The sequence below is a fragment of the Uranotaenia lowii genome, chromosome 3, assembly GCF_029784155.1.
Source record: "Uranotaenia lowii strain MFRU-FL chromosome 3, ASM2978415v1, whole genome shotgun sequence".
Classification (NCBI taxonomy): Eukaryota; Metazoa; Arthropoda; class Insecta; order Diptera; family Culicidae; genus Uranotaenia; species Uranotaenia lowii.
The window spans coordinates 54,050,684-54,067,303 of NC_073693.1; the positions used below are offsets into that span (position 1 = coordinate 54,050,684).

Here is a 16,620-nt window from a genome sequence, read left to right on the forward strand (position 1 = left end):
CTACTAGAATTCTAGTAGCAGTTCTAGTAGAATTCTAGTAGAATTTCTGCAGGCAGCCAAGTAGAAAATGGCCCAACCGTTTCTACTTGGAATGAATTTTCCCGTTTCAGAATGACATTTCTCGCCCTCAGCTGGCATGATACGGTAGTATTGGTGTGTTTTGAAGGTCTTTCAGTGTGTGTGTGAACCAAAAATAAAAATGTATATGTATGAGTGAGTGTTAATTGAAAATTGCATTGAAGGAATTTCGGAAAATTTCAATGAAATGTTTCTTTTATTTTCAATTAATTTATCAAATTTTATTCAAAGCACACCAATTATAAACTTTTTTATCACTTACACTTTACACTTATTTCTTTCAATGTACTTTTCAAACACATCACTGCCGAAAGGCTTAACCTAATTCACTTTTCCGAGGCGGACGAAGAATCTGAGCGACCCGTTGTTCTCCTTACGTGTAGTTCGTTTTTTCTATTTTCCACCGTCATTGTTTCGTTCTAAAACGGTTTGTGCCGAAAAAATCACCTGCAGCAGAGCTCCAACCTCCTACCGGATCCATATATTGCTAGTGTTGAGGTAGCACCAGTCTGACATCCAAATAGGCCGCCTCCCGGTTTTAGACACTCGGAAATATTATGGCAAGCTCTGTCGCAATTGATTTTTTGGCTGGACGTCGACTAAAGTAAAAGAAAAGCAATTAGTTATTTAAATTATGAACGATGAAAGAAAACTTACCATTGCGCTCTTCGGTCCTCGAAAGTAGGAAGTAAAATGGCCGCTGAGAAAAAAAATTCTTTGCTCTTCGTTTTCTCTGCATCAGTGCTGCCATGTTTTAAGAATGGCAAAAATATTTATCTTACTTTAAATATTGATGATTACTGATATAGTAAATGGAATATTATCGTTTTTCAACGTATCTGAATCCATAAGAGACATTGTTTTCGCAATGCTCCCCTTGGCAAAGACATTTTTGAAGCAATTGATGCAAACCTGGCCCCTTCTTTCAGTGTTTATCTCTCTCGATGGCTAATTTACGCCGAGAGGTCGGAGATATCACTGTTCTACAGTGGAATTGTCGTAGTCTAATTCCGAAAATGGATCCGTTCAAACATCTTCTTCATGAAATAAATTGTGACATTTTTGCGTTGTCCGAAACTTGGCTTTCTTCTCAATCGAACATTTCATTCCACGATTTTAATGTTATCCGTCTGGATCGTTACGATTCTTATGGAGGGGTGCTTTTGGGGATCAATAAGCGCCACTCCTTTTACAGAATCCACCTTCCATTATCAGGCGGAATTGAAGCTGTTGCGTGTCATACAACTATAAGAGGTAAGGACTTATGTGTTGTCAGTTTGTACTGGCCTCAGAGAGTTGCAGTGGATCGAAATCACCTAGAGGACCTGTGCTCAGTGCTCCCTGAGCCAAGGTTAATCCTGGGCGATTTCAATTCGCATGGAACTGTCTGGGGAGAACAAATTGACGATAGTCGTTCTACTCTTATCTATGACATTTGTGATAGTTTCAATTTAACAGTTTTGAACACGGGAGAAAAAACACGAATACCTAAACCACCTGCAAGACACAGTGCAATTGACCTCTCACTCTGCTCAAATTCACTATCATTGGATTGCCAGTGGAAGGTAATCCCTGATCCCAATGGTAGTGATTGTGGTAACTTTCCTTCAAAATGACATTTAATTTTTATTTTATTTTACTGCTTTTGTTTTAAATTTTACACTTTTCCGGACACACAAAATCTTAAGCAAAAGTATTCGAACTGTCGTCATCAAAATCGAATCTAGAATGACTTCCCGTCGTTCATCCGCGGATCTTCTTCGCTCAATCATCCGGTTCACTCTCTTACGTTCATTCATCTATGTTTTTCTCTCACAGCCACTCAAATAGCGTGAATGAGTTGATTGAATTTTACACTCTTAACTTGAAACAATCAGCTTCTTAAAATTAACTTCATTTACGGATGCGATCGAAACAAGTCGAATGAGTAATCTCCAATAAATAATATTTCGATTATTTGAGGTTGTTCTAATCAATGCGATTCTAGTATATTAATTTAAACTATTGATATTTCATATTTGTTTTTACTATCAGGACATAACTACCACATTCGCCTTCTTCTGTACTCTAAACAAAACAAAACAAAACATATCTCAATCTGAAGGTTTTTTTTTTTGAGTGGCATAATTCCTATAAACATACTTTTCATTTTTATAAGGCCTTATCCTGCTTTGTCATGTGTTGATACAAAATAGCTGAATGCAAAACATTTAGATGTAAATGTCGAGCTAATTAAATTCTCTTTTTTATTATTAAAGTCTGGTAATAATCGAGTACTTGCAAACTAGACAAGGGGTATCAAAAGATAAAGTTTCATTAAACTTATTTAATATTTTAATCTTACAACCATGAAGTTTTGAAATTTTATTAATAATTTAATTTAACGCGTGTACGATGCTTATAAGTCGACTCGAAATGTTACTCCCTTTTTAGCCAAATATTTTTGTCGAGTGAATTGAGTTCCTTTTCGATTGCTGCCGTTCCTAGTCACTGAATTGTTGACATATCAATCAAAACAATTAAGATTTTCGCACGCTAACTTTTGGCTACCCCTTAAAGGCGTAAAATTGACCCGTTATTGAGAACCTCCACGATCTGTCAAATAACGGGTCATTTTATCGGATCAATATTACCCCTTATTTTAAAAAGTTCGAGTCCGTTTGAAAAGGGTAGTTTTATATGTTGTCGAAGTCACGGTGCAATTTTTCCGTGGTCTTGATCTTGGTAAGTTTTTATTAATAAAATGAATTCGTTATTGTGTTATTTAAATAAATTTTTCTCGCCAGATCATTCCATAAGTTGTTCGGCTGATACTTATTTCGCAATCTAATCTGCAGCACAAAGATGGCAGTTCCCTCAGTGACCTTTGCGGATTTGATCGTAAGTTTTTTTTAACGATATATTAAGTGGTTTTCAAGTTATCCAAAGTTATCATTATTTTCAGTTTCGGTCATCCCAATTCGACAAGGAAAAGGTCCAGGTCTAATGCAACAGAGAAGGAAATAACGAACAAAACAACTCGGAACGTTACAGAAATCGGACCGGTAATTATGTGAACAATTCAATTATTTATGAATCTATTTAATAAATGTTTTATAAAATCGCCAATATTTCACTTTATTTTGATTCAGAACTCCATGCATGAATATTTCTCGAAAAGCCGCAAGCGTTTGAAATAAGGGGTAATATGTCCGCTATGCTTTTAAAATAAGGGGTAATTTTCATCCGATACAAGCGTTATCAAGCTGAGTACCCCTTAAAGGGTAAAGGGGCTTTATCCGAAAAAAGGAGTTCTCCCAGTCTTATTGAATAACGGGTCAAAAGTATTCGTTAAGGGGTAGCCAAAAGTTAGCGTGCGCGATTTTTGTTGTCCTGCTCGTTCCAACATTTCGGAAAGTCGACTAGTTAAACTTAGGAACAAGATCAGAAAAACGGAAACCGGCAGTACGTTGACCAGAAACAAAGGCAATCCAGAGCATTACCGAACATTACGGACAACCGAAGGCCGTCGGATCAAAATAAATAGAAAAATTTCAGCATACACAAATCGGGATGAACAGAGTGTTTGCGTCCTGCAGCTGGCCAAAGCACCGAAATCAAGCACAAAATGAGTTAATTTCAATGTCTTTTACGTCGCAGTTAGCAACATACAAAACAGGAAAATCTGGGCTGCCGCTACTATGGCGAAAAGGTAAGTGTATAACAATTGTCGAAATTGTTCCAAATACAATTTGAAAGAGGAGCTTATACGCAAAGATTCTAATGCTTTCAATATTCCAGGAAATCACACAAAATCAAAATCCAGATATCGCCGTTCTGAAGGTGACCAGGCCACACCGAGCCTAGAGGTGATTGGTACAGAGCTTAACAAATCAGGGAGCCAAGAAATACAATATTATTCGATGCTCATGGAATACCACTTGCCACAAACTATTCATACCTCGCTTGAATCGACGTTCCATAGAAACAATTCTTTATATTTGCCAGTTCCGTTATTTTTTTTTTTTTTTAAGAAATCGATTCGATGTCGCAAAATACGTCTTATCAATCAGAATCTTGTCGAGAGGGCCATCCACACCTATTTGCTACTGTTACGAGCCTTTTTAGATTGTCGTCACTTTGTACCAAAGTATGAGCAAATAGAATCATCATGAATAAAATGCAGATACTTCAAGACGAATAGTAGGGACCGATTTCTCAGTTTCACTGCTTAAATTAGATGCAAGAGGTTTTGATCTTGAATATACTATTAAAAACTTTGACAAAACACAGCATTACCAACAAATTGAGAATAGAAAAGAAAATTGCAACTGTTCGAAACATTAATAATGACAATTGTCATCGGTTGGGAATCCTTTCAACGAAGCCTTCTAGCCTTATTGAACATTTCACGTTTCTCACATGTGTGTATAATCTATAAATTATGTCTTAAAAATCCAGTAATCCTTTGTGACGTTAATAAAAGATTTATAAAAATCTATCATAATAGCTACATATATAATATTTGTAAAAATAGATGTCTCACTAGTTTTTAAATGTATTACATTTTGAAAGTAGAATATTTTAGATTTTCCTTTACAATAGCTCGTTTTTTGGCGCTTGCGATCGCGAACTACCAAATAGAATTAAGAATCTGTTTCAACAGATTTGATGTTGAAGATTTTATCTTTAATTTTGACAATCATAAAGTTTCACCAACACATTGAGAATCAGCTTTAGAAGACAATTGTATTCGAAACATTTAACTTAATTTAATCCAATTAGGTACCTTATGAAGGTAGTCATAATCAGTGTAGTATTGTACAACTAGCGAATAGAGTTAAAGGAACTTTTCTGCTCTGCTTATCAAATGAAGTTCACTTAACCTTTTTTTTGAAGATGAATTTCATAAAAATCCTAATTTATCAGAAACACCATGGAATTTCAAATTATGACTTTTGAACAAATTAGCTTAAAACTGGTTTTTATATGAACATCTCTGTAGATTGTCAATGACAACTGCAATTTAAATCTTAATCAAAGCATTGTTGCAAAAAAACTATAATGTGTTATCCATCATTCTGAAATGTGAAATATAAACTTTAACGTGCCTCAGCTATTTTATCTACCTACTCATATGAATTTTACAAAACATCCAATTTTATGAGCACAATCAGTTCAGTATTGTTCAAGACATAGGCAGGACTTGCTACCGATGGGGAAACCATACATACATAAATACATACAATCAGTTCAGTATTGTTCAACAAGAAAATGAGTTGAAGATTCTATTTATGTTCTTTCTCATTCTTACAAGTTGTTTAATTCCTTCTATTCGAAGACATCAAATGTTATCCAATGTCATCATAATTTATACATTTTATTTTTTTTAGGTTTTATTTTTGACACTTTACCATCATTATGGCATTCGTGTCTAAGATATACATTTATGGTATTCCATATTGTGAACTATTCAACAATCCATCTACACATTTCTGTTTTATTCGGAGATCTAAAAAGTTACTCAAAGAAAACCATAATTTATACAAAATGCCGTCGCATTTCAAATTGTCCAATATTGAACAATAAACTGGTTACATGTCTTTGTCTTTGATTTTTGTGCAGCCGTATAATTGTTTTCAATTATTTCTGTTCTTGCTAAGCATCCCTTCTTTTGCATAGTTTTAACCGAAATTAATATCCCAATGTTTATCATCCTTTTATCAATGCGAAATTTATTTACTAACAAATAACAAAAAATCTTTACATGGGTATTTAAATTATCATTCTCCCACAAACCATGCCATACTGATGTAGGCAATCATCTCTTTCATATTTGAATAAAATAACCTATCAGCATTGCAACTCCTTAAGTTTGTGACCTCTCCAGCAACTGAATCATTATATGTGTCCTCTCGCACAACTTTATTTAACTTAACCTGTAACAAGCCATCTCTTATCGATAATTTGCACATTCCAAATCATTCAACTATTCAACAGTTTCAAATTTTATCTCATTTAGTTTGTGACCTCTCGCACAAACTCAACGGACTTGACCTCTCGCAAGTCGTTTTTTTATGAATCATTGTATTGTGTCCTCTCGCACAATTTTATTCGGACTTGACCTCTCGCAAGCCATCTATTATCGATCGTCATTTTCACATTCCAAATCATTTTCAACATTTAGAATTTCATCTCGTCTAGTTTGTGACCTCTCGCACATACTAAACGGGACTTGACCTGTCGCAAGTCGTCTTTTGATGAATCATTGTATTGTGAACTCTCGCACAACTTTATTTGGACTTGACCTGTCGCAAGTCATCTCTTATCGATCGTCATTTTCACATTCCAAATCATTCTTCAACATTTTGAATTTCATCTCATTTAGTTTGTGACCTCTCGCACAAACTAAACGGGACTAGACCTGTCGCAAGTCTTCTTTTGATGAATCCTTGTATTGTGTCCTCTTGCACAACTTTATTTGGGCTTGACCTGTCGCAAGCCATCTATTATCGATCGTCATTTTCACATTCCAAATCATTCTTCAAAATTTCTGAATTTCATCTCGTTTATTTTGTGACCTCTCGCACAAACTAAACGGGACTTGACCTGTCGCAAGTCGTCTTTTGATGAATCCTTGTACTGTGTCCTCTCGCACAACTTTATTTGGACTTGACCTGTCGCAAGCCATCTTTTATTGATCGTTATTTTCACATTCAAAATCTTAATTCTTCCGATGAATCAATATATTGTTTGTTGCCTCTCTAAAATCTTCCTTGAACTGTTGCAAATACAATTTAAGGTATATTTATAAGATAAATTTTCAGTTTTTTTTAATTCTTCAAGCATGCCTTTGAATTTCATATTAATTAACAGTAAGAACACAGTAAGAAAACAAGAGAATCATTTGATTACTCGCTCATCCAGTGTATTTATGTTTCAATGTGTTATGTAAAAAAACTTAATCCCCTATGCCTTCAAAATTCTCCCAACTTTTGAATCAGTACGATGTAGAACCAAACTATGCGAACCTTTTTTTTTTTTTAAAAAAATAACAATAACTTGTGACACGCCAGGTTTAAAACATTCCGAATCTTCGACCAGGAACAACTCATTGCATGATAGTTAAATTATGTAATAATATTGACGTCTAATATACTGAATATTTTATTTCAGTTTCTTGTGACAAACTTACTTAAGCCATGTTATAAAGAGCTCATAATAGTCGATGAGTATACTTTTCATCAACAAGAAATTAGTGTTTTAAAGATATCTCTTTCTTATCATTCCTATATTTCTATCAAAGCTTAATGAATTTTTCAATCATATTAGGAAATCTTTCACGGTTCAAGTATTCATTTTACATTCAACTGGTTTAAGTGATGACAAAATGTACACTGTTCATCTCTCTCATGGCATTTGCTAAACAACCAATTAAGCATAACAATTCAATGAAAATCGCAATAAAAATTCTTTAATGCATTATATTTTGAATCTTTTAAACTTGATATATTTTCATTTTACAAAAGGGTTACCGTCACCAAAAATCCAATTACCTTTAAGATCATATTTGATAAGATTATTACGCTACAAATAGAAATTCATTTATTCGTCATTGCATTCCCTTTTATTTTGTAAAGTTCAATATCGAATAATAAGTATCATAACATAACTTTAAATTTCTCATAAGTATAATTTTACAGCCTTTTGAAAGTCCTAAAAACCCAGTTGCATTTGAACTTTTTGCATCCCTGCACAGTAATCATAACCCAGATATTATAAAGTTCACTAAGAAAAAAAACGACGCCATTTTGCTAATTTCAAATTTGAATCAAATAAAAACCATACATACTCACGATACGGGAGCGTAATTGCGCCATTGTGGTAACTTTCCTTCAAAATGACATTTAATTTTTATTTTATTTTACTGCTTTTGTTTTAAATTTTACACTTTTCCGGACACACAAAATCTTAAGCAAAAGTATTCGAACTGTCGTCATCAAAATCGAATCTAGAATGACTTCCCGTCGTTCATCCGCGGATCTTCTTCGCTCAATCATCCGGTTCACTCTCTTACGTTCATTCATCTATGTTTTTCTCTCACAGCCACTCAAATAGCGTGAATGAGTTGATTGAATTTTACACTCTTAACTTGAAACAATCAGCTTCTTAAAATTAACTTCATTTACGGATGCGATCGAAACAAGTCGAATGAGTAATCTCCAATAAATAATATTTCGATTATTTGAGGTTGTTCTAATCAATGCGATTCTAGTATATTAATTTAAACTATTGATATTTCATATTTGTTTTTACTATCAGGACATAACTACCACAGTAATGTCAATAGTCATATGATGACTGCCTACACACAAAACTTTCGAGGCTCTTCTTAGCAAAAATTCGCTGTTACTTTCCGTTAGCAAAAATATTTTTTTACTTTTGAGTTAGCAAAAAGCACAATTTACTTGATTTTAGTAATCAGAAAGTTTATCTTGCTCGATTTTAGTAAAACGAAGGTTTTCTAGCCGCCTTATTTCTAGATAGCAGCCGCTGCCGGTAGAGACAAAAAAATAAACTGACGGGATTCAGTGCCGTTCCGGAAATTCGATGCTGGCGGTTCTTTTCGTGGCTAAGTTCACGACAAATTGGTAGCCAAATCGATAGTGGATGCAAACAGGTAAGAGTCGATCAAGAAGTGTAAAATGTTTTCCGTTTTTTTAATTTATGTTTTTTTTTTCCTATTAGGTTGCTGCTGCCGGTGGGGTTCCGGGTTTTAATTGCAACAGTCCGAAAATCGAAAGGGACAAAGCTGGAATTTCAATGCGGTGCGTCCGGAACAACCCCGGTGTCGATCGCTTGGCATTTCGCGTTCCCAGGATCGGAACTAAATAAGTTCCATGAAGTGTCGAAATAAAAAGAAAAATCAATTGAAAGTAAACTTATTTTTGTATTCTTTTCAATAATCTAACATTCCCTAAGAAATTGCAAAGAAAAACAATAAATATTGAAATTTCAGGTCCGGGGCGATCTTTTCCTCCGGTTTTTGCTAGAAAAGTGAGCAAAAATTGCGGCGGCTAAATTTGTCTCTCGTTTGCTAAAATTTTAGTTCGAAAAAATTGCTAAATTGATTGCTAAGATTTTAGCTGGTCAAATTTGAGCAAAATTTTGCTAATTTCCGGCCTCGAAAGTTTTGTGTGTATGCTGAATTTATTGGTGCTCCATTTTAGGTATGGATGGAAGCTTGGGTTACAATATGTTAAGTCTATGACAGATGGCCTTTTGTTAAGTTCGATTGGGATAAAAGTCGGTGAACCGTCATTCAAGATGATCAGGTTAAAATCGTTTATACAATCGTTTAGTAACTGTCCTTTGAGATCGGTTTTGTGGCAGCCCCATTGTTGGTGATGTGCGTTGAAATCACCTCCAACGATAACTTTGCTGAAGCTTTGGCATGTTGTGAGTATTCTGTTAAGGTCTTCTTCCACACGCTGGGCCATGTTCAACCATTAATGCTTGAAAAATAACCATAATGGCAGTTTTGTGGATCAAGTCGTTTTATGAGTTTTCAGTGAAAACTCATAAAATGAGATTTCGTGGAGAACTCGGATTATGGTTATTTCTCAAGCATGATAAAAAAAAGTGAAAATAAGCAGAAATTTAAAGTTTTTTTCTTTTATTGGCATAAAATTTAATAAATTAAAAAGAAAATAACCAGGATTAATGTAAAATTACAGAATTCAATCGGTGGTCTCTTTATTAGAGCTTTCATAACAGATTTTTTCGTGTTGCACCTGTTCCGGTTGCTTCTACCGGTATCCCCACTGTTGGATGCTGGCAATAGAGATACACATCTATTCTACACCGGCTGGGACGAATCGCTGGAAGTCGTAGGATCAGTCTCTTCGATTTCCAATGAGCCCCCATATTTCTGCAATGAGAAACAACAAAAAAAATATTTGTATGACATGTGTGATGGAGCAAAGGAAGTTAATTGAATTGAGGCAATGTAGAATTTAGCTTTCTTTACCTTTTGGAAGATGCCAAAGCAATCCATTTTCAGCATTCTTTGCCAGTATCCGTAGAACTGCCGGTATTCGGATAAAGTGTAGCAATTTTAGGCAGTGCAATTTGGAACCAGCTTCACCATTAGATTTCGTCACATCTGCATCGCATTGGTTTTAATATTGCCTAAACCTGCAACCTGGCAACAAAATACAACGCTCATGACTCAATCTGAAACAAATAATTAATACATTTTTTAAACAATTACTCTTAACTCAGATCTTTACCTCTAACTTATGTCTCAGGTATTCTCCAAATCCGTATCCTTAAGCATCTTGGAAATCTTCCTCCGCGTGAACTGAGGCCAGAATAACAAACTTCCGGACTCGACAAACTCAGCATCTTTAGTATTGTACATATGCGAATGATTACAGAGAACGGTATCTGACGCTTCCCACCTTATCCGTAGCGCGGAAGTTTATTGGAGCCGTCAAGTGGAACTTTTCGAGTTACTGAAAAAAACAACAATGGCGGTACGAAGCATTCGTTTGTTATTGAAAATTTAACCATTATTCTGGTTATCCAATATAAACTTTGAATATGGTTAAAATTTAATAATTCATTCCGGTTGAAAAATAACAAATATCGCACTTTTTGAAGGAAACCCATAAAACGGTTGAAAAACACTCGAAAATGGTTATAAAAAAATGAGCGTGCATGTCTTTGACGGCTGTAGATGGACTTATGTAGATGGAAACCAAAACAATATTGGGTTTTAAAATTCTTATGGCAACCGCTTGAATGTAATTAGATGTTGGTGGTAGTTGGATTTGGACGTAACCGAGGTCATTTCGAAGGTAAATTCCTGCACCCCCGTACCCATCGGATCTGGAGGACAGTATGGAATTGTATTTACTAATTTTATACTTTTTGGTATTCTCTTGATCTTTTTCCGACCATGTTTCAGATATCAAGGCAGCGAGATAGTTTTCGCCAGTAAGTACCCTTTGTAACTCATCCTTGTTCTTCCAAATGCTTTGTATATTGCACTGAAGGATTTTGTTACTATCCATAATAGAGGCTGTTTAGTATGATTAAGATTCTCAATAACTAACCAAAATAAAGGGTATTGTAGTTGAATCGTCTATTTAAGGAATAATGTCAAATTTCTGGTAAGGTGAAAATTTTTAATGCATTTTACATGAATGTGGTGTCAAGTTTTAGATGTTTTTTTGCAAGCTGTTTAAATCTCTGTACTGATTCAGGATCAGTATTTTCCTGGCCAACTAGTTCGGTGTAAAAATTCATCATCATTAACTGGAATTCTTTTTTCGTCTCAGCAACTTTACGCATTATATATGTATTGGTGTCAGATGTTTTGTGAGGGTTGTTCAAGCCTGTACCGTTGTTGTGGGATAAATTAATATTATCGTAATAGACTCCGGTTGGTTCTTCGTTACGGATTCGTTTAGGGGCACTTTTTATTGGTTCGTTATTTTGTTTTGAAGGGACAGTTGGGAACAATTTGGGACGCATTTCGTTTGTTTTTGACCATTGTTGTTTGAGTTCATTGGACTTCGAGACTACTTTAGCAAAAGTTTCATTGATGGCAGGGAAAGAAGATGTTTGGTTGAGAGATTCAAATCTATTCATCGTAGTGATAGGGGTTAGTTTCTGGGCTTCTGCATATGTTAGATTTTGGTATGCCATGGTGTTTTTAATGTTTTTTTGGCGAATAGTTTCACGACAGTTAATGGCTCCTGAGACGTGTTCGGTGGTTTTGCAAAATACACATTTAATTTGCGACTTACACTCCTCGTATTCTTTATCCGAATTATGAATGATACCACATTTGTGGCACCTTTTTCGACCCTTGCAATTTTCTGTTTTGTGTCCGAATCTCAGGCAGTTCTGACAGAAATTAGATCTCTGTAGAAACGGTTGAACGCGGGTGACGCAACAAAACAGTCGTACGTTGCGGGGGAGTACACAAGCTCGAAAAGTAACACTTACCCTTTGGCTGAAGATTTTCTCATTATTTTCATCGTATCTAAAAAGTCGTTTGACACAGATTACCGGTGCTTCGCTTTCGATGTCGTTCAGTATTTCTTCTTCGGTGATTTCTAGTGGAATGTCTGCGATGACTCCAGATATGCTGACAGCATGTTTGGGAACGTAAGCCCGATATATGCTGTTGTCGGTATTGATCAAATTCACCAGTTTATTTGCTTTATCGTAGTTGTTGAGTTTCACGATGATTTTATTTTTTCCAAGTTGTTGTAGCTCCTGCACATTGCCCTTGATATCTTCGATTTTCTTCAGGTGAGCTCCCAGTGAAAATTTGTTTATGTTGACATTTGACGCTCCTTGCTCCTTTAACTCGACAAACACTCGATACGGCCCTGTATCGTTGTTGTTATATTCAAAATTCTCCGGCTCTTTTTTGGGTTTTGATGACGTCACACTACCGGACGCCATTTTGGCTTTTTTCTCAACACAAGGGAAAAAATGGCGGTCAAGCCGCCTAGGCGTCCTTTCGCCGATTTAATCGGCTTATTGTCACAAAGCACTATAACTTTTCTTTATTTCACAGCTACTTTATGTCACAACACTTCAACTAATTTTCTCCCGCTATTTTCTTCAAAACTTGGTTGTTAATTTTTCGGAATATAAAACTTAGCTCTCGAATACATCCGTTCGTCTCTTCTGCTAGCACTCGAATATATTTAAAAGATAATGATCAACTAAAGTAAATTTCATTTCAATTTTCGAAGTCAAACGAAAACAAATACCAGCTGTAATGGATTTTTGACAGCTTGATGTTTTCTGTTGACACTGCCGATTTCACGCACACCAACAAAGATTAGTGCAAAACTCGATTCATGCTCGTTTTCAGCTTGGAAGGTGCAACACTTTCGGGTGGTGAAAACAAATACAGTATAACACACATGCGGTTGTTTACTGTCAAAAACAGCTGGTTCGATTTGTTTTTAATTTTTGTTGTGATGTGGTGAGTCGTGCAGTGCAAGTTACATTGGAGTCAACGGGTGCAGCGTCGATGGTGCTGTGACAGTGGTTGTGTGCCAGTGGTTCTGTGTCGGGGCGGTGGTACAGTGCTAGCAGGTGTCAGTCGAATCAGTTGCTGCAGGGAGTCCGTGTTGGTGTGGTCCGTCTTGGGTGGTGCGGTGCTGGTAGAATCTGTCGGTGCGGTGTCGGTGTTGCTGCGTTGGTTTCATCAGGTCGTGTGCTTGCTGCAGCAACTGATCAAAAAGTGATGGTTCTGTGCCTGTTGCGCAGTGTTAGTGATATGGTGTTAGTTGAATCAGTTGCTGCCGCTGCTCGTGAACAAAGGAAAATTTTGTAGGATTGAAAGTTGTGTCAGAGAGTCCGTGTTGGGTTGGTCGTAACGATATGATAAGATGCGAAATAAATTTTAAATTAATCCCATGAATTGTATTTCTTATTATCATGATGACATATTTAATATTATGTTTGTCAACACAATTTCCCTGGCAACTTCATCATTAATTTCCGGATAAGCAACAACAAAACTCGATTTGTTCTGTTCGCACATCCGTCGGTCTTTATCGCGGTAGACATACTGGCCCTTGCTGTTAAATCGGTTAGCGATTTCGGTACATGAACCCAACATAGAATCCCATTCCTTGATGCTTTGCCCCTTGGCCCTTGGTATCTTCCAAGTTTTCCGCCACTCCTTCAGCAGCTTTCTCAGCCACTTGGCTCAGGGCACATAATCGTCATCGTCATACTTTTCGTAGAAAAGTTCCCGATCGTCTAGATGGATTCCGGTTGCGATCACGAAGTCGCATATCAGCCTCAGCGTTTGCTGTCCGCAAAATTTGTGGACGAATAGTCCTATTTGCCGCTAGTAGTATTCGTGTCACAATTCAGGGCGTTCCACTAACACTTTGTCATTTTGGGAACATTAACCTCAAAAACGACCGTGTTCGTCAGCCGGCTGTCCGATTTTTGCACTGACATTTTTGGAGGTTAATTGTCCCGTTCTTATCCGTACACGCCAGTGGGACGCTAGTTAATGTGCGTGAGAAATGTCAAAAACAACTCTATGCTTGAAGTGAGGCGCGCAGCCGAATAAAAAATGAATACAAACTAAGCGCATTAGTATTAGTGTCTGGCTGTTCATTCAGCAGCCCGATAGAAATCGATCGAAGTCAATTGGAAAAACAGCTGATCAACTGTCAATCCATTTCAATTGATTTCGATTGAGTTCTGTTGAACACACCTTATTTAAATAAAGCTGTATAGAAGATATTTCTTGAATTTCTGACCTCTTTTTTTATAACCTTGACATTCATCTTCAGTGTGTTTTCGGGATGGTGGGTTGTTCTTAAATAAAGCACCGACAATCATTTTGAACAATCAATGTTGGGTAACGCTTTGGAAGTAACTCATGCGCATCGCAGCAACACCTTTCGTAAGTTTTTAACCGTCAAGGTAAGGCCAATTGGGGAACGACAAAGTGAGTATCCTGTCAAGACCACCCCTGAATAGTTTTTCTGCTTCTACATGCTACAGCGAAGATCTTACTGAGTTTTTGAGACCTTTAAGATCCCACAACATGTGTGAATATGATAAGGGGTTGAACCACGCCTTAAGACAGCATTGCTTTTGAATCGAAGCGCCAAGACCTTGTATATAGGCAGTTACTTTATGAGTATAAGTATTCAGCTAACAAATGTTGGGACACTTTGGTTCATTTGGTTTCATTCCTTCAATCTAAGTTTGCAGCAAGCGGCTGAATTTATGAAATGCGGCTCCCGCCAGCTAAGTCCAAGATGGCAGCCCCATCGCGGGATAGGGACTTTAGGCTAACAACCTACTGCTCCCGATTTGAAATTGTTACGGAATCCGAAAGAAATGACCGACCTGGAACTTTGGCGACGACTTTTAGCATGAAAACACGGACACGAATTGGAACTTGGAATGTTTTAACCCTTGCCCAACAAGGCAAACTGGAACAACTTGCTAGAGAGGCTAGCCGCCTCAAGCTTGAAATTCTGGGACTGAGCGAAGTCCGTTGGCCTAATACTGGAGAACACAAGACACAATCCGGGCAAGTCCTGCTTTACTCTGGCATACGAGGAGAACATGCTACTCGGGAACGAGGAGTTGGTTTCCTGTTAAGCCCGCAGGCCTACGCGGCCCTCATTAGATGGGAACCGATAAACGAAAGAATAATCGTAGCCAGATTTAGAACACGGGTTAGAAACCTTACAATGGTCCAGTGTTATGCGCCAACTGACGTTGCCGACTTGCAGGAGAAAGAGCAGTTTTACAGTCAACTGAACAGCGTGGTTGAGAGAATTCCGAAGGGTGACATTCAAATCCATTTGGGCGACTTCAACGCAAAGATTGGCTCCGACAATCAGGACCTTGAGCGCATCATGGGGCGCCATGGCCTAGGACAGATGAGCGAAAACGGAGAGCTGTTCGTAGAATTTTGTGGCAACAACAACATGGTGATCGGTGGATCGCTCTTCCCCCATCGACCAGCACATAAGGTCACTTGGGTATCCCGAGATGGCCGAACAGAAAATCAAATTGACCACATCTGCATCAGCCGAAAATGGAGAAGGAGCCTTCTTGATGTCCGCAACAAGCGAAGCGCAGACATTGCATCTGACCATCACCTCGTCCTTGGCGAGATACGACTGAGAGTTGCACGTGTCCAACGGCGCGAGGAGAAAGTCGGGTGTCGATACGACGTCCGCCGGTTGGAGAATCCAGAGGTGAAAAGGGCATACGTTGAACAGCTAGAATCCCGAGCCTCGGAGCTGCCGACAGACGGAACAGTCGAAGAACAGTGGTGTGGAATCAAGAATGCCTTTATCACGACGAGCCATGGTACTCTCGGTAAAGTTTGTGGAAGAAGGAGTGAATGGATGTCGGATGAAACTTGGAGGATGGTCGATGATCGGAGAAAGGCGAAAGTCGGAATTGAGCAGGCATGTACCGGGTCAGCCAAAGCAGCCGCCCGCTTACGATATGCGGAGCTGGAAAAGGCAGTTAAACGAGCTTGTAGACGAGACAAGAGAGCCTGGACAAACTCCCTAGCCGAAGAGGGAGAAAGAGCCGCCTCCAATGGAGATATCCGATTACTTTATGACATTTCTCGCCGCCTCAGTGGTGCTAGGACTAATGCAAGAATGCCGCTAAAAGACCGAGCAGGTCAGTTATTGACCGATCGAACAGATCAGCTCAAACGATGGACTGAGCACTTCGAACAACTCTTCCGAGTCACGAATAGCGATGGCCAACAGAATCTGCAGCTCGAAGCGCCAACAGTAAGTCGCATAAATGGCGTCAACTCGGAAGCGCCTTCGCTGGCTGAAATAAAAGCGGCAATCAAAAACATGAAATCCAACAAAGCACCTGGGATCGATTGCATCCCTGCTGAAATGCTGAAAGCCGACCCTGCTCTATCAGCACAAATGTTGCACCGTCTTTTCGCTGACATCTGGGATACTGCAACATTCCCGGCCGACTGGATGCAGGGTATCCTCGTAAAGGTCCCGA

The 16,620-nt window shown here is 37.8% G+C and overlaps 1 protein-coding gene across 1 annotated transcript; it reads right to left on the bottom strand.

Moving 5' to 3' along the window:
* Positions 1–9,759: 9,759 nt before the first annotated feature.
* LOC129757810 (uncharacterized) lies at positions 9,760–15,182 on the bottom strand. Its single transcript, XM_055755115.1, has 3 exons — positions 10,350–15,182; positions 10,088–10,293; positions 9,760–9,988 (listed from the first exon to the last, which is right to left on the bottom strand). Exon 1 carries the CDS (start codon positions 12,538–12,540, stop codon positions 11,260–11,262), a length of 1,281 nt encoding a protein of 426 aa, XP_055611090.1. The 5' UTR covers positions 12,541–15,182; the 3' UTR covers positions 9,760–9,988; positions 10,088–10,293; positions 10,350–11,259.
* Positions 15,183–16,620: the final 1,438 nt, after the last annotated feature.

Bases quoted from the DNA above. Each gene is read 5' to 3' on its own strand.
- LOC129757810 (XM_055755115.1), bottom strand. From the start codon at position 12,540: ATGGCGTCCGGTAGTGTGACGTCATCAAAACCCAAAAAAGAGCCGGAG.